Source organism: Caretta caretta, chromosome 1, assembly GCF_965140235.1.
Source record: "Caretta caretta isolate rCarCar2 chromosome 1, rCarCar1.hap1, whole genome shotgun sequence".
Classification (NCBI taxonomy): Eukaryota; Metazoa; Chordata; order Testudines; family Cheloniidae; genus Caretta; species Caretta caretta.
Genome location: NC_134206.1, coordinates 353,491,220 through 353,518,600, shown reverse-complemented (window position 1 = coordinate 353,518,600; position 27,381 = coordinate 353,491,220). Strand labels below are relative to the sequence as shown.

At 63.6% G+C, this 27,381-nt stretch overlaps 1 protein-coding gene and 1 pseudogene across 2 annotated transcripts in view; both read left to right on the top strand.

Moving 5' to 3' along the window:
• The window catches only part of PRRT4 (proline rich transmembrane protein 4), a 35,179-nt gene extending 18,270 nt beyond the window's left edge, over positions 1–16,909 (top strand). For both annotated transcript variants that reach the window (XM_048821367.2, XM_075124619.1), the window contains exons 2-4: positions 1,949–2,865; positions 5,351–5,482; positions 14,229–16,909. In XM_048821367.2, coding sequence (XP_048677324.2) covers positions 1,959–2,865; positions 5,351–5,482; positions 14,229–16,198 — 3,009 coding nt within the window. In that variant the 5' untranslated portion in view covers positions 1,949–1,958 and the 3' untranslated portion in view covers positions 16,199–16,909. The remainder of the gene's footprint in view (positions 1–1,948; positions 2,866–5,350; positions 5,483–14,228) is intronic.
• On the top strand, positions 8,407–10,044 carry LOC125624369 (adenylate kinase 8 pseudogene; annotated as a pseudogene).
• Positions 16,910–27,381: the final 10,472 nt, after the last annotated feature.

Below are 27,381 nucleotides of genomic sequence, written 5' to 3'. Positions count from 1 at the left end.
AATGGGGCCAGCCTATCAAGTGATCCAGACTACTATGTGTGACTGCCCTGGCCTTCTCATTTACACTCCGTGAATGTCTGGGTTGTCTGCACTTTGTATCGGCAGCGATTCTGTATTTCCTGCCAGATCTCCAATGCAGGTGTTGACCAGTGCCAGAAACACCCCCATTCGCTGGCGAGTCTCCTTTGACAACCACTTTCTGAGATCTGTCAGTTAGCCAGGTCTTCATCCATTTCACATGCGCTCTGTCGATCCTGTGCCATGCTCATGGTGTGATCAGAATGCTGTGTGGTGCTCACCCACACCTCAGTGTGCATTACAGCTACACAGTGCCTTTATCGACCAGACTTGTCAGCTCATCAAAGAATGAGATCAGGTTTGTTTGACAAGACCTGTTTTCCATAACACTCTGCTGAATGGCAGTAAATAGGTTAAGAACATAAGAACGTATGAACAGCCAAGCTGGGGCAGAGCAATGGTCCACCTAGCCCAGCATCCTGTCTTCTGACAGCAGCCAGGGCCAGGTGCCCCAGAGGGAATGAATGGAACAGGCAAAGTGTTCCTGTTTTTATTCTTTAGTAATTGAATCCTGTATCTGGTTTCCAGGATTTTGCCTGGGATTGCTCGTACTGCCCGTCTGGGTACATCTGCAGGGCCATAAAACCCCTGCGGGCGGCTGGCTGGTGCCCGCTGACTCAGGCTTGGGCTCTTCAACTGCAGTGTAGACATTTCGGCTCAGGCTGCAGCCTGGGATCTAGGACCCTGTGCGGTGGGAGCGTCCCAGAGCTCGGGCTGCCACGCAAGCCCAAAAGTCAGCAGTGCAGTGGAACATCCCCGCAGCCCGAGGCCACGGGCCCAAGTCCGCGGGCACGGGCCCGCCGCGGGGCTTTTACTGCAGTGTAGACGTACCCCTAGTTACCCGTTGCTGTTTCTGGCTATTGGCCCCGTATTCGCACACTTTGTTTTGTGGCTGTTCGCCAGGGTTACGAGACGCATTGAAAGTGAACAGCAGCACAGCATGTGACTCTGGGCAGGGTCCCCGTGAAACGTGTCCCGTTTCCGGAGAGAGGGAGGGAGGGCTGGAAAGCTGGGAGCACCCGGGACCTGCTGTCTCTCTGGGGGCTGGGAATACCATTGTGTAGCTGCCGTGTTTGTGCCACCCAGTAGGTCACAGACACACACCACTCCTGGCCGCGGCTCTGCTGCGCAGGTGGCCTCAGACCTGGGGAGGGACGGCCGGGGGCAGTGCCGAGAGCGGGGGCTGGTCAGTAAATGGGGGGGGGGGGGCGGGCGAGAGAGGGTTAACCTTGCCTGGATTCCCACCCCTGTGTATGGTGGGCACACAGCCGATGTTTGAATGGCTTGGCCCAGAGCCCACCACGGCCCATTGCCTCCCTTTAACAGTGGCCAGCACCCGCTACTCCAGAGGATAGGGCAGGAATTCCCCCCCCCCCAAGCAATGGTGGGATGATCTACCCCAGGGCAGGCTCCTTTTGAGCACTGGGCTTCTGCCGGGGGCAGGCGGGCTCTCACCCTCCCTCCCCTGCATGGGGCGCTGGGGTTTTCAGTGCTGTCTATAGGGGTGCCTCGGGATGGCCTTGTTCTCCAGATCGACACCCAGGCCTCTGTGAGTCCTGCCGAGCATCAGCCTCAGGGAGATCTTGTGGCAGGGAGTCCCGCAGATCAATCATGGGTTGGGTGGAAGAACATTTCCTTATCTCAATGGGCAGTGGGGTGGGAACACAGGGGGTCCATGGTCTGGCCATCTGCCCGTGGGGGGTGGATGCTCTGGGCCCAGGGTCGGGCCATCTGCCCGTGTGGGGGTGGATGCTCTGGGCCCAGGGTCGGGCCAGCTGCCGTGGAGTGATGCCTGTCTGGGGTCCCTTGGTCCAGGCTCTCTGGCCTTTCCTGGTGTGACACTAACGCTCGACCTGCCACCTCTCCCCAGGCCTGTTCTGATGTCCTTCCTGCTGCCGCTCGCTGACGCCGGGGCCATGTGGGCCCTGCTGCCGCTCCTGTGCTTGGTGCCACCGGGCTCCTCGGCCACGGGGGCCCTGGCTGAGATGCGACAGACCGGAGCCAGTGCCAGGGCCCAGCCCCCCTCTGCCGCCCAGGGAGCCTTGCCGAAAGCCCCTCTGATGGCGTCGGAGCTGCCGGCCAGGGGCACAGACCCCGCGCTCTCCCTCAACCTGGGCCTGAACTTCAAGATCAAGGTGTGGAGCCAGGGCAGCTTCCGGCTGGCAGATCCCAGCGCCGAGCCAGCCCTCGCAGACCTTCTGCCGGCCGACACGGCGGACCCGATTTCCTCCGCCAGTTTCCTGCCACCGGCGAACCGCTTCCTGGCCGAGCTGCCGCCCAGCGAAGCCCTGTCCGGCTCCTCCTCCACGCCCGGCTCGGGGTGGCTCATGACCGGCTCCGCAGACGAGCCGTCGCCAGATGCTTCCCACAGCCCCGGGAGCTGGGGCGAGACCGCTGGAGACTGGGATGGCTCCCTGGTTCCCCAGTTCCGCAGCAGCCCCGGGGGGCGCCCGCCGAGCACCACCCCCTTCGAGTCGGAGTTCCTGGAGCCAGTGCCCACGGCCCGGCTCTCCTTGTTCCGGCCTGTGCTGGGCTCCCAGCCCGATGTGATGCTGCCAGCTGCCAGCCAGCCCACCCCTGCCAGCTCCCGCCGAGGGCGCAGCAAGGGGCTGGAGTTCAAGATCAACATTGACCTGACAGCTGGGCTGGACCAGGAGGTGGGCGCGCCCCCCACCCATGTCCTGCCTGCCAGGGGGGGCAAGGGCCAGGGCACCAGGTGGAAGTACCCGCTGCTCCCCAGCCTGAAAGCAGGGATCTCGGAGATCGCCAGCAAGCTGGGCACCTCCAGTGAGTACGGGGAGGGGCTTGTCTGCCTGCTCTGCTCCCCACGCGGCCCTGGCCTCCCGGCCACCCTAGATGTGCGCTCGCACAAGGATCCCGGGCACAGTGCTCGCTCCACACAGATTAATGTACCGGCAGTGTCGGGCCATTGTGATCATCTAGTCCGGCCTCCCGGGCACCGTGGGGCAGTGACCCACCCCAAAACCTTTTCTGGAGCGGAGCTTTGAGCAAACCATCGCACCTGGCTTTTAAACCGAGCTGTGGGTGAGGGTCTGCATGTCTGCGAGATTGTGCGTGTGGGCGTCTGTGAGATTGTGCCATGTGTGCATCAAGGGGGTGCATGTGAGCTGTGTAGGGGGGTCTGCGTGTGTGCGAGGTTGTGCTGTGTGTGCATCGGGGGTGCATGTGAGGTGTGTATGTGGGTCTGCGTATGTGCAAGGTTGTGCTGGGTTTGTATCCGGAGGTGTGTGTGAGGTGTGTGTGTGTTGTGTAGAGTGCGTACACGTGTGTGCACAGATATGATCCGTGCTTCTCATGGGGGAACCGGCTGCAGCCGGCCCTTCCTCTGGGGGTCCAAGCGCAGAAGCCCCTGCCCTGGGGAGGGATTTCATTCTGTCTCTGTGGTGCGGAAGGGGCTGGATTAGCATCTGGGGGACTGACCCCAGAGCAGGCCCCCGTGGCCCTGTCTGCGGGCAGGGCAGCTCGTCCCCCACGGCCCGTCCAGCCCTCGAAGGAGCCCGTGACACCAGTCATGGGGAGGTTGCGGTGCAGACGCCTGCCCCAGACCCATCTCAAGAAGGGCAGCCCCCCCGGACAGCACACACTGAGCCCCCCTGCTGCATGGCCACTAGCAGCCCCTGCCCAGAGTCAGGGGCCTGGGCGCGAGTAAGGCTGCCAACTTTCTAATCGCACCAAACGGAACATCCTAGCCCCGCCCCTTCCCCGAGGCCCCGCCCCTTCCCTGAGGCCCCACCCCCCCACTCACTACATTCCCCCTCCCTCAGTGGCTCACTCTCCCCCACCCTCACTCACTTTCACTGGACTGGGGTGCAGGAGGGGGTGAAGGCTCTAAATGGGGGTGCGGACTCTGGGGTGGGGCCAGAAATGAGGGGTTCAGGGTGTGGGAGGGGGCTCTGGGCTGGGGCAGGGAGTTGGGGTGTGGGAGGGGGTGAGGGCTCTGGCTGGGGGTGTGGGCTCTAGGTGGGGCTGGGGATGAGGGGTTTGGGATACAGGAGGGGACTCCAGGCTGGGGAGGGGGGCTGAGGGATTTGGAGTGTGGGAGTGGGCTGCGGGTTGAGGCAGGGGTTTGGGGTGCAGGATGGGGTGAGGGCTCTGGGGTGGGGCCAGGGATGAGGGGTTTAGGGTGTGGAAGGGGCCTCTGGGCTGGAGCGGGGTTTGGGGTGCAGGGGGTGAGGGCTCTGGGCTGGGGATGTGGGCGGTGGGGTGCAGGAGGGGCTCCAGGTTTGGGGATTGGGGTGCAGGGGGGTTGAGGGCTCTGGGTGGGGGCGCGGGTTCTGGGGTGGGGTGGGGATGAAGGGTTTGGAGTGCAGCGGGGGGGTCTCAGGGCTGGGGCAGGAGGTTGGGGCTTGGAGCTGGGGCGGGGGCTTACCTCGGGCAGCTCCCGGTCAGCAGTGCAGAGGGGCTAAGGCAGGCTGCCTGCCTGTCTGTCCTGGCTCCGGGCTGCACCCCGGAAGTGGCCAGCAGGTCCAGCTCCTGACCTAGGCCTGGGGGGCAGGAGGCTCCGCGGCCCGCAGGCACCGCCCCCGGCCAATGGGAGTGCAGAGCTGGTGGTTGGGGCGGGGCAGCACGCGGAGGAGCCCTGTGGCCTCCCCGCCTAGGAGCCGGACCTGCTGCTGGCCATTTCCGGGGCTCAGCGCGAGGGGGTGCCAGGACAGGTAGGGACTAGCCTGCTTTAGTGTCACAGCACTGCCGACCGGACCTTTAGTGGCCTGGTCGGCAGTGCTGACTGGAGCCGCCAGGGTCCCTTTTCGACCAAGTGTTCCAGTCGAGAACCGGAGGGCTGGGGTGGGGGTTGGGCCTGTGTGTGTATGGGGGGACTGGGGCCATTTTCGTCCTTTCCCTGCTGCACGGCCCCATCCCGGAGAAGTGAGCAAGTGAGAGATGCCATGGGCAGGGCCAGGCAGGACCCCCTCTGGGGCTCCTGGAGATCTCAGTGCCTGGCCTCTCTGCAGGGGGCACCGCGTGGGGGGGGAGGTCTGTGGGCCGTAGCCCCTCTCCCAGACATTGGTCACATACGTCTGGGCTGAATTAGAGCCAGGCCTGGCTGCAACAGACCCCGGAAACCCTCCCCTACCCGCTGGGCACCTGCTGCTGACGGCTCCGTCCCGAGCAGGCCCCGAGCACCCTTGTGTGTGTGTGCGGGGGGGTCTCCAACTCTTGTCAGACTCGAGACGTCCCCCTTTCCGTGTGCATGTGGGGGGTCCCTGGCCCCCTGTGCTGACCAGGCCTGGTCTTTACTGTCTCCCTGCAGGTTTCTTTGGTCCTACGCTGCCCCCAGACTGGCACCAAGAGAGGAGGGGGCCACAGGAGAGGAACAGCACAGACGGCGTCTGGGACCAGCCACAGGACACCAGCCCCTCCCTACCCCGTGCCATGGAGCCAGGTGAGCCACTGGGCTGACCCGCCTGTCCTGTGGGGCTGGGGCAGCCCCCAAACCAGCTCCTCCCTCTCTGAGTCCCTCCCACTGCCTGTCCCCAGCACACGGAGCCTGAGCAGATGCCAGGGCATCCAGAATCCCCGCCACATACGGAAGGAGACCCACCACCCAGCCCTGTGCCCCCACCCACCGCGCAGAATGGGCCTCCTCGTACAGCCCACGATACTCTCACACTGGGGCACCCCACCATGATACACACCCCAGTGCACCCCAATACACACACCCTAATGCACCCCAGCCCTGATATGCACCCCAATACTTACCCAGTGCATACCTGATACACAGCCCAGTGCACCCCAATACACCCCGATACACACACCCTAATGCACCCCAGCCCTGATATGCACCCCAATACGCACCCCAGTGAACTCCAAGACACCCCCGATACACACACCCTAATGCACCCCAGCCCTGATACGCACCCCAGTGCACCCCCTGACTCCCCCAACACACACTCCCCATGCACCCCTCTGATACCCCTAATGCTGCACTGTTACGCACCCCAGCAAACACACACACAGCAGACAGACTGACCAGCATGCTATACCCCCCGGTACACAGCCCAGCACTCCCCCAGCGTGCCCCCGATACCTCAATGCCCTGATCCCCCAACACTCACACTCCCATGCCCCGATACCCCCGGTATACATTGGCACACATACGGCTCCAGAACAGGTAGCTGGGCCCCAGGGCGTCCCGTGCCCCTGTGCCCCCATGTCCCCCCTCACCCCCTGTGCCCCCATGCTGTCTCATTCACACAGCAGGAAACACGGGGACTGTCAGGTCCAAACAAGGACGCCCCAGCCAGGGCCCGGCCTCCTGCCTGGCTGCAGGACTCCCCCTGGCTCTTTCTGGCTGTAGAGCGCCCAGGGCCTTGTCCTTTTTCCTGGGCCCACGGCTCACGCCCTCCTGTGGCTCAGGTCCCTCCCGTGGCAAGGGGGTCTTTGCCTCCTCGCCCTAGTCCCCAGCCCTGGGGGCACGATGCTGAGAGTAGGGGATGCAAAGGGTTAACGCTGCCGGGGCTGGACTCCGCTGGGGGGCTGAGCTGGCCTGGAGCACCCAGCCAGGGCGCAGTGGCAAGTCCCTGAGCCCCAGCGGGGCATGTGCAGGGTCCTGGTGGACTCAGCCATGCCTGGCTTTGCACAGAGCTCGGTGCTATCTCGGCATCTCCCTGACATGGGGGAGGAGAGCTCGGACCTTTGCCCAGGAGCTGGCTCAACAGGTCTGGGGGTGGGGGGCCTGCAGGGGGCCTACAGCCGGTGGGGTGTTGCACAAGGCCCAGGTGCATGTGGGGATGTTTTTACCTGCCTCTGTAGCCTGGGTGGGGTTCCCAGCAGTGCAGGAGGGGCCGCGGGGCTGGCCCGGGGAGTGGGGGTGGGGACGAGGCACAGGGGGACTGGCTGGGGCACTGCTCCGGGCTGGGCTGGCACTTGGAACCGGGCGCCCGAACGGCCCTCGCTGGGCAGCCACCTGGTGCATCCTGTCCCAGGCCAGGGGTGCGGAGCCAGTGGCCCGGAGGGAGGAATGCAGCTGGGTCTGCAAACCTGCCTGGCCTTGGAGGGGCCCCACGCTGTGACCAAGGCCTCTTGATAAGCCGGCTCCTTCTGCCAATTGCTGGAGAGGCTGGTCTGACAAGGCCAGAGAGAGAACCCCGGTGTCCTGGCCAGCCTCCCCGCCTAGGGGGCCATGCTGGGCCATTGCTGAGTGCAGAGGGATCAGCCCCCCGGTGCTGGAGAAACCCAGCACGTCTCAGAGCAGGGAGAGATTTGTGAGGGTCAAGCCGCCCTTCCAGCCCCCGGGGTGGCTCCCGGCCGCACACCCCTCGCTGCCAGCCCTGGGGGAGCTTTCCATGACGGGATCTAGCAGCAGCAGGAAAGTCACTGGGGCCGGGCCGGGCTGGGCTGGCTGGAACCGTTCTGCCTCTGGAGGGTTATGCAATGAAGTGTGGTCAGAGCCCACAGAATATGCTCCCCTGCTACCCAGCTCCCAGTCCCGCTGCCTCAGCCTCTCCTAACCCCACTGTCTCCTTCAGCCCACTCCCCCCGTCCCCTCTCCTGTTCCCCACATTGCCTCCTCCTGGGGTGCCCCTGCTCTGCCCCAACCCCCTTTCTGCACTCCCCCCCAGCCCCATTGGCCTGCGGCCGGTGGGGCCAGCACAGTGTCTGGCGATAGCCGTCGGTGGGCTCTGGTTGGACCCGGAGAAGCTGCGCCCCTGAAGGTCACTCGGCTCCATGCCGGCTCCCTGCAGAGGGCCGGGGCCGCCTGTCACATCCCATGGGGAGATGGAGCGAGAGCTGCCATGCCCTGCGTGCCCAGGCTGACGGGTGCCAGGCAGCGTTAGCCTCCATCCGGCACGCTCCTTTCCGGGTGCAGGCAGGCGGATGCAGCAGTGCCGTAGGGGCCTGCGGCGTCCCGGGCGCAGCGAGCAGACAAATGCTTGGTGGCAGCCCGTCAGCCCAGCTAAGAGCCGCCTGCATGGAGGTGACAGATGGATCTGGACAGGGGTGAGGACAGCAGCTCTGCCGGCGACAGGCCCCTCACCTCTGCAGTCTCGCCGTGTCCCTGGCTCAGCCTGCTGGGAAGGGCAGCGCAGCTGCTCGGAGACGACCTCCCGCTGGTCTGGCATGGCGGGGGCAACCGCACTGCCGCTGCTCCTTCCGTCAGCCCCTGCCTGGCACCTCCGCCACCCTGATTTCCAGCCCCCGCTGTGGCTGCGTGGTCCCCAACCTGCCTCTTCCCCTGCCGGAATCCCCGCTCCAGTGGGCTCGGCTCAGCCAGCCCTCTGCTCGCCGGCCCGGGCCCTGGGAGCAGGCCCAGCGCACCACTGGTCGTACCCTGCGGGAGCCCAGCCGCAGGAAGGCAGCCTGTGCCCGTGCACCCGTGGGCGATTGGGGATTGCTGCTCGCTGCAGGGAGCCGCCTTCCACCCGCCACTCCCGTGCTCTGTGATGTCACAGGCTACTGCTGGGCAACCCTGGAACCCGGGGCCGGGTTTGGAATCCCGCCGAGGAGTCGCCTGGAGCAGCTGGAGAGAGATGGACGTCGCTGCCAAGCCCCACATCCCCCCCGCCATGGCCCTGTATGCCGAGAAGCACAGCGTCTTCCAGCTGATGCAAAGCATGGTGGAGGCGCTGCTTATCCACCAGCCCGAGGACCCCATCTCCTTCATGATAGACCACCTGAAGCAGGACAGCGACCACGTGCCCAGGGTGTTCGTGCTGGGCCCCCCGGCCGCCGGGAAAACCACCATTGCCATGTGGCTCTGCAAGCACCTCAATGCCTCGTACCTCAGCCAGCAGAAGCTGCTGTCCAACAAGACGCTGGTGCTGGCCAAGGAGGCGCAGAGCTACCAGCTGCGGCAGGAGCAGATCCCAGACGAGCTCTGGGTCGGCCTGCTCCAGGACCGCCTCTCGGACATGGACTGCATCAGGGAGGGCTGGGTCCTGGACGGGTTCCCCCAGACCCGCGAGCAGGCCTTGCTGCTGCAGGCCTCCGGCATCGTGCCACGGCACGTGGTGGTGCTTTACGCGCCGGACACCGTGCTGGTGGAGAGGAACCTAGGCAAGCGCCTGGACCCCGTCAGCAGGGAGGTGTACCACACCACCTTTGACTGGCCGGCCGACCCCACTGTGGAGCAGCGCCTGGTGCAGCCCGACGGCTGCTCGGAGCAGGCCACAGCCAGGCGGTTGCTGGAGTATCACCGCAACATGCAGGGCATCTTCCAGAGCTACCCGGGGAACCTCCGCACCGTCAACGCCGACCAGCCCTGCGCCGACGTCTTCTCCCAGGTGCTGACGTTCGTGGAGAGCCAGCCCCGCTCGGCTGCCCCCTTCACCCCCCGGCTCCTGCTCTGCGGGCCCCCTGGCAGCGGGAAGAGCCTGCAGGCCGCCCTGCTGGCCCAGAAATACGGCCTGGTCAACGTGGACTGCAAGCAGCTGCTGAAGGAGGCCGTGGCGGAGAAGTCGAAGATCGGGGAGCTCATCAAGCCGTATTTCGAGAGCAGGTGCCCGGTGGCGGACAACCTGGTCCTGAAGGTGCTGCGGGAGCGGCTGGGCAAGCCGGACTGCGCGTCCTGCGGCTGGGTGCTGCACGGCTTCCCGCGCGACGCGGACCAGGCCGAGCTGCTGAGCAACACCAGCTTCATCCCCAACCGGGTGGTCTTCCTCACCCTGCCCCTGGACGCCATCCTGGAGCGGGTCTCTCAGCGGGCCACGGACCCCGTCACTGGCGAGCTCTACCACCACCTGTTCAAGCCGGCCCCGAGCCCGGAGCTCTACCAGCGCCTGCGGCAGAAGCCCCAGGACGCGGTGGAGCAGCTGGAGCTGCAGGTGGATCTGTACGGCCGGCACGCCGCGGACCTGCAGGAGTTCTACGAGGACGCCGTCTACGTCAATGCCGACCAAGACCCCTACACTGTCTTCGAGTCCATAGAGAGCTGCCTCACCCGGCCTCTGCCCCTCCGCACCATCTAGCGCCTGCCGGGCAGGGAAATACAGGTTGTTTTCAGAATGGGATTTGGGGTCGTCTTCTTTAACAGCGCCAGGTGTTCCTTGCGGGGGGGGGGGGGAGAGTAACCTCTGCTGGGCTCCCTTCACCCCCACCTCCCTGCCCAGCCCCCAGCCCAGCAAAATAACTGGGGTAAAATACTGAATGGCTCCCCGGTGGCGTCAATGAGGAGCCAGCAGCGCCCAGCCAGCTCTCCAAGCACTTGGCTTGGGACCCTCCCTCCGCCACTCAGTCCATCTTTCCCGGCCTCCTGCCCTCTTCCCCTTCCCCCCGCCCTCGATTTTGACATCCCTGCAAGTTTGCGGAACCCCGCCCCTCGGCTGCGAGAGCAGGGGGTCCCTGTTGCCTTGGGGGTCTCTGTAGAAGTTGCTGGACCCCAGGGGCGCTCTCTGGGGAAAGCTGCGCGATGGCCTCTTACGAGTCTTCTCCCAGATTGTCTGGTGAGAGCTTCCCAGGCTGGGTTCTGCCGCTCCCTGGGGCACGAGGGGACCCTCCGGAGCTTTGAGTAGCTGGGTTGGAGGAATCTCTGCTCATCCCGGGCCAGGCATGGGGAGGGGCCCTTCCCCTCTGCAGGCGGAGGCAGGGGTCTCAGTAGAGTGGAGCTGTGCCCGCCGGAGATGCTCGCGCGCTCGTCCACGCTGGGTCTCGGCCCCGTCCTGCTCTCCCGGCCCGCGTGGCTCACAGCCGCGTGTTGGTGTTTGACTTTGAGGAGTCTTTCTCCTCGACCACGTTACAGAGGGCACGTCTCTGCTGCCCCCCATCCTGCAGGCTGACCCCCTCAGATGCCCCTGGGGTGCCAAGTGTGGACTGGCTGCTGGCTTTGCGTGGCCTTCACCTCCCCAAGGCAGCTGGTCCAGGCAGGTTTGCAGAAGGGCCTTTGATCTCCGAGCAATGGGGAGCCCGGCAGGAGAAACGCGGCTCAGCGAGTGGCAACGGCAGGGCTGGGTGGAGAAACAGAGTGGCTGTCGCCTCTGGGGCCATCGCCTGAGCACACCTGCGCAGAACCCCGCTCGGCCAGTCCTGCCGCGGGCGCATTGAGGGCGGCGTTCTGTCTCCCTCCGTAACGGAGCCGTTCTCTGGCCTGGCACCCAGCCTGCTGCCACCCTGGCACACACCCAGCGTCCATCCAGCCCTATTGGTGCATATGTAATGGGGGCCTTGCCCCTGGAGCGCCCCCTGGCGGGGCAGTGCTGCAATTAAGTCCCTGCCTCAGTTTCCCCTAGTGGGCTTTTAATAAGTCCTATGAGGCTTATGTATATTGAACAGTGCCCCTTCCGGGCTCCAGCTTATTTAACCAACACATCACCCAAATCAGCCTCCACTGCAGCCGCCTGGCTGGAGGGGGCAGGGGCTGAGTTGTCTCCAGGTCCCTCAGCAGCCAGGCCCTATTGCCAGCAGTGTGGGAAGGGTCTCTCCTCTAGGGTCAGATCCCCAGAGATCGAACTGCTCCGGCCCTTCCTCCGAACGGCGTCTAATTCCTCGGTTCCGGGGCTGCAGCTTCTCCCGCCATCAGGACCAGATTCTGCGGAGCCTGAGCGTTGGCAGCTCCTCCCTGCCCCAGCACTTCCCCCTCGCTGCATCTTCCCTGGGGCGCCCCCTCCCCAGCCCCCCGAGGAGCCCTCCCCAGGAGCCTCTGTTCCGTAGGGGGACCCCCCCTGGGAGGAGCTCCATAGCCAGCCCTCCCAAGGAGCTCCCCCCGCGTTTCCTCCCTGTGCCGGAGCCCACATGGCGCTGCCCAGCCCGGGGGGATCTGGCTGGTCACTCTCTTTAGCAGAGTCTGTCGCAGGGCGACTGAGGGCTGAGTGCCCCCGGGACTCCAGAGCAGGAGCTCCATGCAGGGGGATGGGGCTGCCACGCAGCTGGGGCCAGTGGGGCCCCGACTGACAATAGTACTGAGCACACCCTGTGCCTCTTGTCCCTACGTCTCAGCGCATTAGGAATGGGGATGGGACCGTTCTCATGGACAGAGGGCTGGGGAGGGGCAGGTCCCACCAACTCAGTGGCATGGCCAGGCGTAGCCCTCCAGACCCCCGGGCCTGAGCTCTGCCCCCCAGGCCATGGCGCTGGCCGGGCATGGGCAGGACGATCCTGCATATAGCAGGGCACACGGCCCTGACAGCAGCACGGCCCAGGGGCCAGACAGCCGGCTCCGTGGCAAATTCCTCTGCGGTGATGCAAACGTGCGGGCGGATTGAGAGATGCCAGAACTAATCCAGCGAAGAGGGGGCTGCAGAGGCACTTGGTGCTGATCCGAACCTGGCTAAAGCCCCGGATTAGACTCGAGAGGGATAAACAAAGCGGGGTGCAGGGCCGGGCCAGGACCCCCTGCGCTGCTGGAGCCCTGCCCCCGAGAGGGGCTGTCGAGGAGGGGGAAGTGGGGCTGGGCTGAGCTCCAGGGGCACCTCTGGCAGCCCCAGTTCAGGCCTCCTGGGGGAGCCGTGGGGGGAGGAGGCTGTGTCGGCATTGGGGTGACTGCTGATCAGCATCTGTCCTGCCGCTTCCTGCCAGGCCCCATGGAGCCTTTGTGCCCCGCTGGGACCGGCCATTGTGTGAGCCGCTGTGTTTGGAGAAGCCCCTGGCTACGCAAACAGCCCGAGAGGCAGCCCCAGCCCATTGTGGCTGCCAACAAGGCTTCCGAGCCCGCCGGCCTCCCCTCCCCCACGCCAGCGCCCACGGGGCCGGCCAGCGGGCGCTGGGCTTGCTCCAAAGCAGTTGCAATGCAGAGGCTTTTCTCAGCCTCCACTGGACACGGGGAGGCCCCTAGGATGTGCCCACGAACCAGGCTGGCGCTGCTTGTCCACCCTGTCCATCTCAGCCCACGTGCCCTGGCCCTGGTCACTCCCTGGCCTTGAGCTCCCGGGCAGGTGGCCTCTCCCAGCAGGGAGAAGGGCGCACCCGGCTCTCCCAAGCCAGCTGTCACTGAGGCACCCTGGTGTGCTCTGCTGTTGGAGTGAGCATGGGGGTCCCCGGGGTCCCCCTCCAGCGCCATGTGCCTGGTGGGCATCTGTCCCTGCTGTGCTGGCCCAGCGGCATGGGGGCTCCGCACAGGGCGTCTGCCTGAGCTGACAGTCGGCACCGCCCCACCCCTGAGGTCACAGGGGGCTCAGCCAGCCGGCTCCCCACAAGCAGCCAGCAGCCCGGCACATTCTGCCAGCAGCTCTGCGGCTCCAGGGCCCCTGGATTAGGGGCTGTTCGCTTTCATGTTTTATCTCCAGAACAGAGTCCCTGGCTGCCTGCTTTCCAGCCGCGGGCGCAGATAGTGCAGGGATGTGTGTGCGGCCATGCGGGGGGAGCTCAGGGGACGTGCGTTTGTGCATGGCGGGTGTTCGCACCGCCGGGCCTGAGTGGCTGAATACAGCAGTCACCAGGCCCTGATCGGGGGCCTTTTCACTGTAAGGCCTGTGTGTGTTTCAAAGCCCCCCCTTTGCCCTCCCCGCAGGGGCACATAGTCAAGTGCAAAATGCACACGCACAAAGTTGTGTCTGCACGTGTGTTTTGTGAGTGTCTCAAGTGGGAGCATCTGCCAGGTGATGGTATATTAGTATGCGTGTGTGTGTATGCACTGGGACACGTGTGTGCTCTGTGTGTGTGTGTTCACACTGGGGCCCGGGGGCGGGGGGGGTTGCGCTCTGGGGCCGGCAGTTGCTCTGTGTATGTGTGTGTGCGGGCTCTGCAGCCAGTTCAGTGCGTGCTCTGTGAGTGGGGGGGTAAGCGTGCTCTGGGGCTGGTGCACGCTGTGAGTGGGGGGGTAAGCGTGCTCTGGGGCTGGTGCACGCTCTGTGAGTGGGGGGGGTAAGCGTGCTCTCTGGCTGGTGTGTGCTCCATGTGGGGGGGAGCGTGCGCGCTCTGGGGCTGATGTGCGTTCTGTGGGGGGGTAAGCGTGCTCTGGGGCTGGTGCACGCTCTGTGGGTGGGGGAGAGGCAGGGCAGCCTGTTTCCATCACCCCTACCTTGCCCCTGGTGCCCCCCTGGTGGTCCCCACCCCCGGGGCCAGGCCCCAGGTGCTGCCCAGCTCCGTGGGGCACCAGGCTTGTGCGAGTGGCGCGTTTCCCGGCCCCGGAGAGGCAGGAGGGGGTGGGCTTTGTGGGCGTCCCCACGATGATGCCAGGCCACGAAAACCCGCTGGGCCCTAGCGCTGGGTCTGCCTCCACCCCCTGCTAATGGCCTCTCCGTCTCCTTCATCCCCAGGCCCGGCCCTGGCCCCTGGCCCCTCTCCCGGCAGCGAGGGGGCACTGGCCGCCTGGCCCAGGTGCACGCCAGAGAAGCCAGAGGAGTGCGGCTCCCCCAGCCCTGAGCCCGAGGCCCCCCCAGCACCACACCCGCTGCCCTCCAGGCCCCTCTTCGTCACGCTGCACGCGGACTGGAACACGGCCATGGCCGACTGGGGCCTGGCCTGGGAAGCCCACGTCTACGGGGCCGGCTCCCTCTTCAGCCTGCTGGCCCTGCTCTCCCTGCTGAGCCTGGCCTGCCTCCCCTTCCGCTGCCCGGCTGGCTGCACCTTCCTGGCCGCCCTCGACCTGCTGCTGCTGGTGGCCGGCGCCGCCCGGGCCTTCCTGCTCTTCTACGACGCCTACGGGCAGCAAGAGCGGCTGCCGGCCCTGGCCTGGCTGCTGCTGCACGACCTGCCCTTCCCTTGCTTCTCCTCCGCGCTGGCCGTCGCCTTCCTGCTGCTCTCCACCCGCTCCCGCGTCCAGCTCTCGCGCGCCCGCTTCCGGCACCCCGGCTGCCTGGCCGCCCTGGTGCTGCTGCACTTCTCCGTGGCCGTGGGCGCCGTCCTGGCCGCCGACCTGCTGCGCCAGTTCCCCTTCCTGCTGCTGGTCTCGCGGGGGGCCTTCGCCCTGCTGGCCGCCCTCCTCTCCCTCGCCTTCCTCACCTTCTACTGCCTGGGGCGGGTGGGCGCCCTGCAGATCTACCACCTCCAGAGCGCCACGCCACCCACCGAGCGCCTCGGCCACTGCCCCTTCGCTGACGCTGGCGACTGGAGCCGGGCAGCGCGCTCCACCCTGCTTGCCGCCTGCTTCGCCCTGCTGAGCGCTGCCCTGCAGGCCTACGCCATCCTCCACGCCCTGGGCTACGGCCTGCCGCCGGGCTTCTTCGGGCCCTGGCCCTGGTGGTCGCTGCAGCTGGGCTGCCGGCTCTGTGAGGTGGGCACCGGGCTGCCCCTGGCCCTGGTGGGCCTGTACCCCATGTTCTGCTCCCATGAGCCCCCCTGCGTGCACTGCTGGGGCGCGCTCTTCCGCGGCCCCGTGAAGGCCCCCATCCTGGCCAACAACTTCCAGTGGGCCGTGGCGCAGCATGAGAAGCTGGTGATGTGTGACACCATCACCCGCAGCGACTCCGAGTTCCTGCCGCTCTATGCCCTGGCCGGGAGCCGCCCGAGTGCGGACGGGGCAGCGGGCTACTGCGGCGCCCACAGTCCGGGGGCTGCCAGGACCTCGGAGACGGGCCTCGAGGGCGGCTACAGCTCGAAGGCCTCCTCCGTCATCAGCGTGGCCATGGACAGCGACCCCACCGCCGGCTTCCGGCCCCCGTCGCCCATCAACCTGCGGCGCAGCATCGACGAGGCCCTGTTCAGCGAGGCCCTCATCCCCGCCAGCCTCTTCCAGCCCCCCAGCGCCCCAGCCCGGTCCAGCCCCCTGGCACTCAGCCTCCAGAGCCCCGGCCTGCAGGAGCGCCAGGGGCTCCGGGAGACGCCGGCCAGCCGCGGCCTGTACCGGACGGCCTCCTGCGTGGAGCTGGACGTGGCCCTGCCCCAGGGAGGGGATGGGGAGGCGTCCCCAGAGGTGGGCGCGCCTGATGCCGCCCTCTGCTCCCCGGGCAGATGGAGGGGCAGCAGCTGCTGCTCCAGCTCCCTCTACGGACTCTCCCTGGACGGCTCCTCCCTGGTCCTGTGCCCCAGCCCGGAGCCAACCACCCACGCGTCTTCCTTTGCCTACGAGCCGAAGCTGCCCCGGGGCCAGGGCGAGAGCAGCCCCCGCCGGTCCCCCCCGCCGCCCGGGGGGCCGTACCTGCCCCTGGGCCAGCCCTCCCAGGAGTCCTTGGACTCTCTGGTCCCGGAGCTGCCGGCGGGCGACGCGGCTCTGCTGCAGGAGGAGTTCCTGGACGTGTGCCGGCAGATCGACGCACTCAGCATCAACAGCGACACCATCGACCTGTAGGGAGAGGGGCCGCCCCGGCCCCGCTGCGGCCACCTTCCCCGTGGGCCCGGCCTGGCCGGAGGAGCCAGGGCGGCCCTGAAACCCACATCTCCCCCCATGGTGCTAGGCGGGACGGGCCCTTCCCGCCTCTGGAGGGGGGTCCCCTCTGGTCAGAGCCAATGCATGGCCCATGCACCCCAGCAGTGGGCGCTCACACCACAGCAATGTCCCAGGGGTCCCGGGGCGGGGCAGATTCGCAATGTCGTCCCCCCGCGCGCCCAGTGCCCACACTGCATCGCCCGTGTCCTCCCCCACGCCGGAGAGGGGGCTGGGGGAGCCAGTGGCCGGCCCTAGGGGCCTGCAGCTCTATGACGAGGAGAGGGCGCTCCCTGCTGGGTGCGAGAAGGGACTGCGGGCTCCCAACAGCCAGGGCCCACAGCTCCTTGGGAAGGGGGCCCGGGGCCCGGCTCTCGCCCTGGCCCTTGGAAGCGGCTCAGTAGAGATGCCCCATGCCCGCCCCCCCATACACCTGCTGCCTAACACCCTCCTCCCCCGCTTCCTCCCAGCCCCGGGTGGGCCCGGGCCCAGACTTTGACCCCTGTATTAGCAATGAGGTAGGCTCGTGGTTTGTACTCCAGACTCCAAAGCCCGCAGCGGCAGTGACAGGCCCCCGGGCGCGGGGGCCGGAAACTCCTCCCCCCTTTGCATTAATAAAGTATTTTATCAACAGGAGCAGCTGGGTCCTCGTCGGGCAGGAGCCGGGGGCGTTACATGGGTAAACCTGCAAAGCCCCAGCCCCGTCCAGTTCCGAGTGTCTGAGTGAGACACGAGTGCCGCCAGGGAGAAAGGGCGCCCCTGGGGTTCATTATTAGGCAATCGTCGGGCGCTGTCCTGCTGCCCAGCACCAGAGCACCCAATGCAGCCCCACGGTGCGCGGTGCTGGGCGGGCAGGGAACGGAGCTGGCCCAGGGACCCCGTCTGAATGCCGTGGGCTGGGGACCGGCACAGGGAAGGGACCTTGGCACAATGCCTCGGGCCGAGCAGTGGAGGACGGGCCCGTAGCGACTCTTCAGCCAGCCCCAGCAAGGCCCGGCCAGCCCTGCACCGCCCAGCAGGACGTGCGTCTTGGGCAACCTTTGGAGCAGGAACCAGTGTGTTTCCTGGGCGGTGGGCGGGGGGAACAATGTGGAGACATTGCAGCCCCCTACTCGTCCGCCCCCCATGCTCCCCTGGGCTGCCAGCAGGAAGTGGGGGGCCTCCCCAGACCCCCAAAGCACCCAGCTGCGCCAAGTCACCCCCCTCCCACTCAGGGGCCCTCTCTGCAGGGACGGCAGGGCCAGCAGCTGTGATGGGGGCTCCTGGGGCCAAGGCTGGGCTTCAGCGGAGGGGCTGTGAGAGGCAGGGTGCAGTAGCCCCGGGTGGCAGCTGTGGGAAAATGCCTGCTGCCTTTGGAGATCCAGGGGTGACACTGGGGGGCAGGGTGCCCCAGGAGCTGCCCAGCGCTTGGCCCTCCTGCGTGAGTCACGCTGGCTTGCCAGCCCCGTCGCTGGCACAGCCGTGTCCCCGTCAGCGCCGCAAGGGGCAGGCTGAGGGTCTGTGGGAGGAGAGGAACACGCAGGGCGACTGTGTCCACCCCACCCCGCCGCTGCTGGCAGACAGGACGCTGGGCTAGCTGGGCCAGCCTGGCCGCTCTCATGTTCTCCCACTGCACAGAGGGGTTTTCCCGCAGCAAATGCAGGCCATGGGGGAGAGAGATGAGCCCTCGGCAGGCCCCAGGACAGGCCGGTGGCCGGCACGGCTGTGCCGTTGAGAAGGGATCAGCCCCGGCCCATACGCTGGGTGCAGAGCCCTGTGCCGAGCAGGGTAAAAGCCCTTCGCTCCCTGCACGGGGTGGGGGGGGGGGGCGGGGGATTTGCAGCTGTGCCTCCGGGCTGAGCGACACTGCTGGGACTAACGAGGAAGCATGGCAATTAGAAATGAAATGAGCAAACCAGCTCTGTGCTGCGGGGAAGGTCAGCAGTGAATTGCCTGGCAAGGCGTTCATATTCCTGGCCTGGAAATTCTCCTGCACTTTCCCTTTCGGCCTGGGACCTAGGGACTCGCTTGTGCTCCCAGTGACAAGCCAAGGGGCTCCGACTGGATCCCGAACGGCCTGCATCACAGGCCTGCCAATGCACCCTCCTGCTGCTTTCATTAACCTGACGGCACTGTGATGGGCTCCCAATGCCCAGCCCCACAGCAAAGCACCCAGTGCGGTGCACTGCCCTGCCCCAGCTCTGCCAATACCCAGCCCCACCCAGCCCCAGGGCACGGCACCCGGTGCACTGCCCAGCCCTGCCCCAGCTCTGCCAATACCCAGCCCCACTGTCACGGAGTCCCCGGGCGATGCTCTGGAACTGCTCCCCATGAAGCCAGACACGACTCTGGGGCAGTCGCCTTCCTGTGAGCAGCCTGTCTGCAGGACACACAGCTCACCCAGCTTCCCCCTTCCCGGGTCTGACCTCGGAGCATTCAGCATCCTCTGCCCCTCCGTGCGCTTCCCACAGCGAGTCCGCTCAGGCGGGGTCCTGGGGAAGCCAGAGGGTCCTGCCCCCCAACTTCGCAGTCAGACGTGACTCTCAGCCAGCCAGTAAAACAGAAGGTTTATTGGACGACAGGAACATGGTCTAAAACAGAGCTTGCAGGTGCAGAGAACCGGACCCCTCAGCCGGGTCCATTTTGGAGGACAGTGAGCCAGACAACCCCGTCTGCCCTTCACTCCATGTCCCAGCCAGCCCCAAACTGAAACTCCCTCCAGCCACTCCTCCTCTGGGCTTTGTCCCTTTCCCGGGCCAGGAGGGCACCTGATTCCTTTGTTCTCCAACCCTTTAACTCTCACCTTGCAGGGGGGAAGGGCCAGGCCATCAGTTGCCAGGAAACAGGGTGTCGGCCATTCTCTGTGTCCAGACCCCTGCACACACCTGCCCTCTAGGGCTCTGCAATGATCATACACCCTTACCCCACCAGCTAGATACTTAAAAACTGCATAGGGGAAACTGAGGCACCCCCACACTATTCAGAGGAAACATTAAGAACAGTCCCACTTCGTCACATCTCTCCCCCCTTCGAGATCGAACTGAGCGGGGTCACTTTAGCCAGTGACCTGGGGAAGTTTGAAGCCACCAATGTTCCCATGGATGCCTCAGCATCTCTCCCATTCCTTGGTGGGAGTTACACCAGGCCCTTCCAGTTTCACGCCCTCCCTTAGGTCGGGGGGTGGTTGATAGCACTCACAGGCCGCATGTGGGAAGGTTTATGTGGCCCGTGCCCTTTTGCCACCCCCAAAACCCCAGGGGGTCAAACTAGAATTGAGTCTTCTCCCCAACAAGCTGGCCAAACACAGCCACTTGGTTAGAGGACTGTTTAACTTTCTTAACAGCTTTCACTTCATCTGAGACCTTCTCAAAGCTATCCACACTGGATCTTTCAACAGGACAGTCAGTGGATCCATTCACAAAAGAAAATTTCTGGCTGTTAGGAACTGAAACTTTCTTGATTAAATCACTTTCACACCCTTCAGTGGCAGTAAACTGCTTGCAAAGACTCCATGAGGATTCCTTTCCCTAGGGCTTTTCTATGCAACAATTCACCCCTCACAGAAATTCTGCCCTTACCCTCTTTACCTAGGGCTTCCTCTAGAAGAACACTTTCCTGAGCAACAACAGACTCTTTCTGGGTCTCCCTTACATCCAGAATCACCTCTGGCCCATCCGGCGGATTCCTACACAATCCCCTTTCAGGCAAACTTACAGACTTCCTAGAAAAAAGGTCAGAAACATTCTCCATCCCTTTGCCACACACAAGTTCAGGAATCTTTTCCTTCTTGCTACAAGTTTCCACACCATCAGTAGGTAACACAATTAAATCACCTTCATGCTCTCCTTGTGCCCTGGCTAGGATCTCACCCTGATTAGACAGAGTTGCTGCACCCTTTCCCAACAACACACTAGTGTCACGGAGTCCCTGGGCGATGCTCTGGAACTGCTCCCCATGAAGCCAGTCAGGACTCTGGGGCAGTCGCCTTTCTGTGAGCAGCCTGTCTTCAGGACACACAGCTCACACAGCTTCCACCTTCCTGGGTCTGACCTCGGAGCATTCAGCATCCTCTGCCCCTCCGTGCGCTTCCCACAGCGAGTCCGCTCAGGCGGGGCTCCTGGGGAAGCCAGAGGGTCCTGCACCCCAACTTCGCAGTCAGACGTGACTCTCAGCCAGCCAGTAAAACAGAAGGTTTATTAGACGACAGGAACATGGTCTAAAACAGAGCTTGCAGGTGCAGAGAATGGGACCCCTCAGCTGGGTCCATTTTGGGGGGCAGTGAGCCAGACAACCACGTCTGCACTTCACTCCATGTCCCAGCCAGCCCCAAACTGAAAACCCCCTCCAGCCCCTCCTCCTCTGGGCCTTGTCCCTTTCCCGGGCCAGGTGGTCACCGGATTCCTTTGTTCTCCAACCCTTCAGCTCTCACCTTGCAGGGGGGGAAGGGCCCAGGCCATCAGTTGCCAGGAAACAGGGTGTTGGCCATTCTCTGTGTCCAGACTCCTGCACACACCTGCCCTCTAGGGCTCTGCAACGATCATACACCCTTACCCCACCCCCTAGATACTTAAGAACTGCCTAGGGGAAACTGAGGCACCCCCACACTATTCAGAGGAAACATTAAGAACAGTCCCACTTCGTCACAACTAGCAACAGGCAAAATACAAGCACCAGAATTGTCTGGTCTCTGGGATTTTACACAGACACTAACTGGATGCGACCTAGTTACAGGGCCATTCTCCCGAGCAGACACAAACTTAGGACCATTCCCTTCCTGGGCTTTAGCTGGATCCAGAACCAACTCTGAGACAACTGCACGACCCTCAACCGTCACAGGCTGAAAGGCCCCTTCTGTCTGCTCCACAAAGAAGAGCCGGACACACTTTCTCCTTTCCCAGACACACAGCTTGGGATCTCTTTCCCCTGGTCCCAGCACACAAGGCTGGTCACAGACAACTGCTTGGAGATCAGGGTAGCTCCCTCCATAGGCAATTCAATACCCCTGACAGACACAGGCATGTTTCCTTCACTGCCCCAATTCTCCACCCAGCTAACAGGTAAGGTCCAGGGACTCTCATCTTCCACTCTCCTCGCCTTCCCACCCTGCTGACTAGACACAGCCATCAGCTCACAAGGCTGCCTAGGCTCATCCAGACTTTCCTTACCAAGCACCTTGCCACTCCCCACAGATCCCCTGCCCTGCCTGTGTCTCCCCCCCTAAGCTGGGGTCTCAGCTCCCACTGTGCTCAGCACTGCCCTTGCTGTCCCAGTGGGGTAGGCAGCGAGCTCCCTGCTTTCCTCACTGCATCAGAGCCAGCCTGAGCCCCCTCTCCGGTGTGCAAGGGGGCAGGGAGCCCCAGGGAGCTGGTTACAGGCAGGCAGGTAGCCTGAGCCTAGCCGCTCCTCCCTCCTGCCAGCCAGGTCATCTGTATTTTCACTGACCATTTCCCTCTCCGCCGATTGGTTCCCTGGATTCAAATTCAAACCCTTGGCAGTTACAGGAGCAGGGCCTGGATCCTGTCCCAAAGAGACACAGTCACCCCACAACAGGGTCTCACAGCTGGTGTCCTGGAGAACCCCAACGACCAGCCAGCCCCACCCCTACTGGGTCTGCACAGGGATCTGGGCCATAGGCAGGGTGAGGGGCTTCGTCCCTGGGACCCTCACCCAGCTCACACAGCCCCTCAGCATCTGAGGCTGCACCACCCAGGGCCTGACACCAGTTCTCTCTGTCCCAGGATCTCGCCACCCCTGGAATGTCTCCCCATTGACCATCACCTTCCGCTCCCACTGGGGGCCCGAGGGGCCTGGACCCTGGAGACTCCACACAGACATATAGGTTGGGGTCAGGAGTGGGAGCCTGTCCACCTCCCCACCCATCTGGCTGACGGAGTCTACGGCCTTGGGACCCAGCAAGGGAGCTAGACACCGGGGCTTTTCTGCAGGGTCCCCCTGGTTCAAATCGCCAGCCTGCTCAAAGGCAGCGAGGTGGCATCCACATCCCCCCACTCCTTAACCAGGGGCAGCAATTTAGTCTCGAGGTTCCCTGCGGAACTGGCCCCTCGGGGTCCGTCCCCACTCACCGCTGGGAGGTCCCCTAGGCCTCTCCGCTTCCCCACCGCCAGTTCCTGCTGCTGCTGCTTCCGCAGCTCTTTCTCGGGCTCTCGCTGTCTCTCCCAGTTCACTTGCACTCTCAGACTCATCTCCGATCCCCCAGTGGGGAACCCAATCGTGAAGACCCCCATATGGTCAGGGACAGGAGTCTTGGGGGTGCCTGGCTACTACTCCAGCTGCTCCCAGATCCTGCTATAGCCCCATTTGGGGTCAGGAATCTGTTCCTTAGAGCGGTCATCCTCCTCCAGCTGCACGATTAACTCTGCTTTGGTGAACTTTCCAATGCTCAACCCTCTCTTTCTGCACAGGGTTACAATGTCTTTCTTAAGGAGACGGTCACAGGCCGTCACTCCGCTCTTCCCAAGTTGTTGTGGACTCACAGGCCCATGTGTTCTCAGCTCCCCACGGTTTCCAGGGAGAACCCCTCATGTGCCAGCCCTTCTCGAGGTCACCACCTCTTTGCCAGGGTCGAGCTGCAGACTCCTCCGCCCCGGGACCACTCGCTGCAATCCCCAGGGAACCCTGTTACTGCAAAAGTCCTTCTCTCTCCCAGGGCCAAGCCGCAGGCTCCTCCGCCCCTGAGACTGCTTGTCAAGGTTCCTCCCCCACTCTGAACTCTAGGGTACAGATGTGGGGACCTGCATGAAAAACCTCCTAAGCTTATCTTTACCAGCTTGGGTCAAAACTTCCCCAAGGTACAAAATATTACACCCGTTATCCTTGGAATGGCCGCTACCACCACCAAACTAATACTGGTTACTGGGGAAGAGCTGTTTGGACGCGTCCTTCCCCCCAAAATACTTCCCAAAACCTTGCACCCCACTTCCTGGACAAGGTTTGGTAAAAAGCCTCACCAATTTGCATAGGTGACCACAGACCCAAACCCTTGGATCTGAGAACAATGAAAAAGCATTCAGTTTTTACAAGAAGACTTTTAATAAAAAATAGAAGTAAATAGAAATAAAGAAATCCCCCCTGTAAAATCAGGATGGTAGATATCTTACAGGGTAATTAGATTCAAAAAACATAGAGAACCCCTCTAGGCAAAACCTTAAGTTACAAAAAAGATACACAGACAGAAATAGTTATTCTATTCAGCACAATTCTTTTCTCAGCCATTTAAAGAAATCATAATCTAACACATACCCAGCTAGATTACTTACTAAAAGTTCTAAGACTCCATTCCTGTTCTGTCCCTGGCAAGAAGCAGCACACAGACAGACACAGACCCTTTGTTCCTCTCCCTCCTCCCAGCTTTTGAAAGTATCTTGTCTCCTCATTGGTCATTTTGGTCAGGTGCCCATGAGGTTACCTTTAGCTTCTTAACCCTTTACAGGTGAGAGGAGCTTTCCCCTGGCCAGGAGGGATTTCAAAGGGGTTTACCCTTCCCTTTATATTTATGACACTGCTCATCGCAGTCCCCATGGGGACCCCATTACTGCACAGTCCTTCTCGCTGGTCACACACTCCCAGGGGTTAACCGCCCCCCGAAACCGCACCTCTCTTAGCCTTCAGCACGTCTGGTCCTCATCAGTCCCCCTTCGTTTTACTGCTCCCCAATCACTTACTGCAGAGAGCGCCGTCCACGGCGTGCAGTACATCCCACCGCTACCACCAGTTCTCACGGAGTCCCTGGGCAATGCTCTGGAACTGCTCCCTACGAAGCCAGGCAGGACTCTGGGGAAGTCTCCTTTCTGGGAGCAGCCTGTCTGCAGGACACACAGCTCACACAGCTTCCACCTTCCTGGGTCTGACCTCGGAGCATTCAGCATCCTCTGCCCCTCCGTGTGCTTCCCACAGCGAGTCCGCCCAGACGGGCTCCTGGGGAAACCAGAGGGTCCTGCCCCCCAACTCCGCAGTCAGACGGGACTCTCAGCCAGCCAGTAAAACAGGAACTTTATTAGACGACAGGAACATGGTCTAAAATAGAGTTTGCAGGTGCAGAGAACAGGACCCCTCAGCTGGGTCCATTTTGGAGGGCAGTGAGCCAGACAACCCCGTCTGCACTTCACTCCATGTCCCAGCCAGCCCCAAACTGAAACTCCCTCCAGCCCCTCCTCCTCTGGGCCTTGTCCCTTTCCCGGGCCAGGAGGTCACCGGATTCCTTTGTTCTCCAACCCTTTAGCTCTCACCTTGCAGGGGGGAAGGGTCAGGCCATCAGTTGCCAGGAAACAGGGTGTCGGCCATTCTCTGTGTCCAGACCCCTGCACACACCTGCCCTCTAGGGCTCTGCAATGATCATACACCCTTACTCCACCCCCTAGATACTTAAGAACTGCATAGGGGGAAACTGAGGCACCCCCACAATATTGAGAGAAAACATTAAAAACAGTCCCAATTCATCACACCCACCCAGCCCCAGGCCACAGCACCCGGTGCACTGCCCAGCCCTGGCTAAGAGAGACAAGCAGCCCTCAAACATCACTGTGACACCCTGTGGTCCCTGGGTCTCCATCCAGGGACACACCCAGCCAAAAGCCCTGCTTGACTCCAGAGCCAGCCCGTGATCCTGGAGCCAGGCCAGCAGAGACAGCCTGGGGCAGCCCACTACCCGGCTGCTCCAACAGCAGGCTCACCCGGGCACAGCACTGAGCCAAGACCCTAAAGAGTGAGACACCCGAGAGATGGCACCAAAATCTCCTCCCCCGCCCCATCCCGGGATAGAGACTGAAATCAGCTACCACTAGGGGGAGCCACATGCTGCAAGTTTGCAGCGTCCAGCATTTCGAAATCAAGGAAATGGGCACAGAGAGACGATGGAGCGGGTGTGTGTGGGGATGGAAGAAGGGGTGGGGGGGGTTTATGGGATGGATGGAGGGACGTGTGTCTATGGGGAGGGATGCTGGGTGTGTATTGGATGGATGGTGGGTGTGGATGGGGGTGGAGGGAGGGACGCTGGGTGTCTATGGGGAGGGATGGAGGGACGCTGGGATGGGTGGATGCTGGCTATGGATGGAGGAGGTTGGAGGTATGGTCCGTGGGGATGCAGGGACTATGAGGATGGAGGGAGAGACGCTGGGTGTCTATGGGGAGGGATGGAGGGACACTGGGTGCATATGGGATGGTGGGTGTGTATGGACTGGGAGGAAGGATGGGGCAGGATGGAGAGATGCTGGGATGGGTGGATGCTGGCTGTGGATGGAGGAGGTTGGAGAGATGGTCCGTGGGGATGGAGGGAGGGAGGACGGACGGCAGGGCTCACTACAAGGAAGGCAGGGAGGGTGCTGTGAAGTCATTTCCCCTCCCCCCACCTACCGAAGTGGGAAACAGCATTTCTGCTGCCCTTCCTTCCCGGGCTCCGGCCCAGCCTCCCTGCGCAGCCTGCCCAGGCACCCAGGGTGGAGGCAGCTCGCTGCGACCTGCCCTTCGCACCAGGGAGCCATGTCTGGGCCTGCCAGGGGTCAGCCCGCACGCCGCCAGCCACCGGCAACGCAAGCTCTCCCCTCCCAGCCAGCGCAGCCCCCTGTCCCTTTGCAGGTCGTGCCAGGCACACTCCATCCCCTGGGGCCGCCGAGCGCACCCCCAAGTGTCCCAGGCTCAGGGAGAAAATCCATCCAAGGGCTGACAGGGCACGATGGGACAGCTGGCCGGGGAGGGGGGCGATGGGGCTGGGGAGAATCGGGGAGGAGGCCAGATAAATGGCCTCTGAGTCCCAGAGAGCGGTGCCAGGAATTCTCTGCAATCTGGAGCCAGGACCTAGGTCTGCAGGTGGAAGGGCCTGTGGCCGCCCCTGGGAGGGGCGGGGAGGCAGGTGTACGAGCCCCTCATCCCGTGCCCACGAGCTCCACAAACTCACCCGGGGCCAGGATGCCCTGCTGGGAGCTGGCTCTGTCCCAGTGCCAAGGCCCTGGAGCTGCTGGGACTTTCTGCCATCAGGGTCGGGGTGGGGACTTTGGTTCCCCTTCCAACCCAGTGATGCTTCAGGGCAACGAGTTTGCTGGGTCTCAGCTCAGCAGGTGTCACATCCACTGGCCCCTGGAGAGGCCGAGGAAGGGGTCCCTCAGGCTGAGGCCAGTTCTTTCCCCCCTCTGACCCCTGGCGGGTGGATGAACCCTGGGCTGGCCCAGGATCCCCCCATTCCAACTGGCCACCGTGTGCTGGGTCAGGACTCTACATCTGGGGCTGGGATTTGCCTGGGCTGGTGCCGAGAGGCCAAGGGGGGCACTAGCAACAGCCTGTGGGGGCAGCTGCTTCCAGGGTGCAAAGGGCTATGGGTGCTCTGCTCACTCCTACAGCTGCACAACCCTGGCTGGGGCCGTGCTGCCCTCTACCGGGCATAGCAGCCATTGCCTTCAGCGACCAGGGGAGCATCCTTCCTCCGTCCAGACTGGGCAGCTCCGCTTTCTGCTGCCGGCAGGTCTGGGCAGCGGGTCTCTGCTCCCAGGGTCTCCGAGCCTTGTCCCCAGCGGGGAGGTAGAGATCAGGGGCTCGGCCAACACCACCCCCTGCGCAGCCCCAGCCCCTCCACGAGGGTCCCCAGCCCGGGAGCTGTGCGTATCCTGGGCCACATCACGGGAGCAGGCAGAGCCTGTGTCCCTGGCAGATCTGGCCCTCCCGGCCCGCTGGGAACCCTAGGACAAAAACTGCCTCTGGAAAACAGAACCCCCCAAAGGAGCCCACTGCCCCCTCGCAAGGACAGAAGACAAAGCCCATGTTCCGGCTCTTGCCAGCTATGGGTTTGGGGCTGACAAGCTGGAAAAAGAAGCCAAGGGACAAGACGGGCCATTGGACCAGGAGCCACTTTGTCCCCAGGGCGATAGGGGAGACGCTGAAAGGAGAGGACCCGTCCTCCCACCCTGGAACCGGGCACCGCCATGGAGTGGTGCTTCCGCGGGGTCCCGGAGAGAACGTGCTCTAGCTTGGGGGGCAGCAGCAGCTTCCCCATCCAGGGCAGCCCGAGCCAGGCGCTCAGCCGGGGGCCGGGGGCGGGAGATCAGGCTGGAGTGAGGGTCTCATATCGGGCCTGCACGCTAGGCGCTTTGAGGTGTGGGGGCCTCACTTCAGGCACCAGGGGC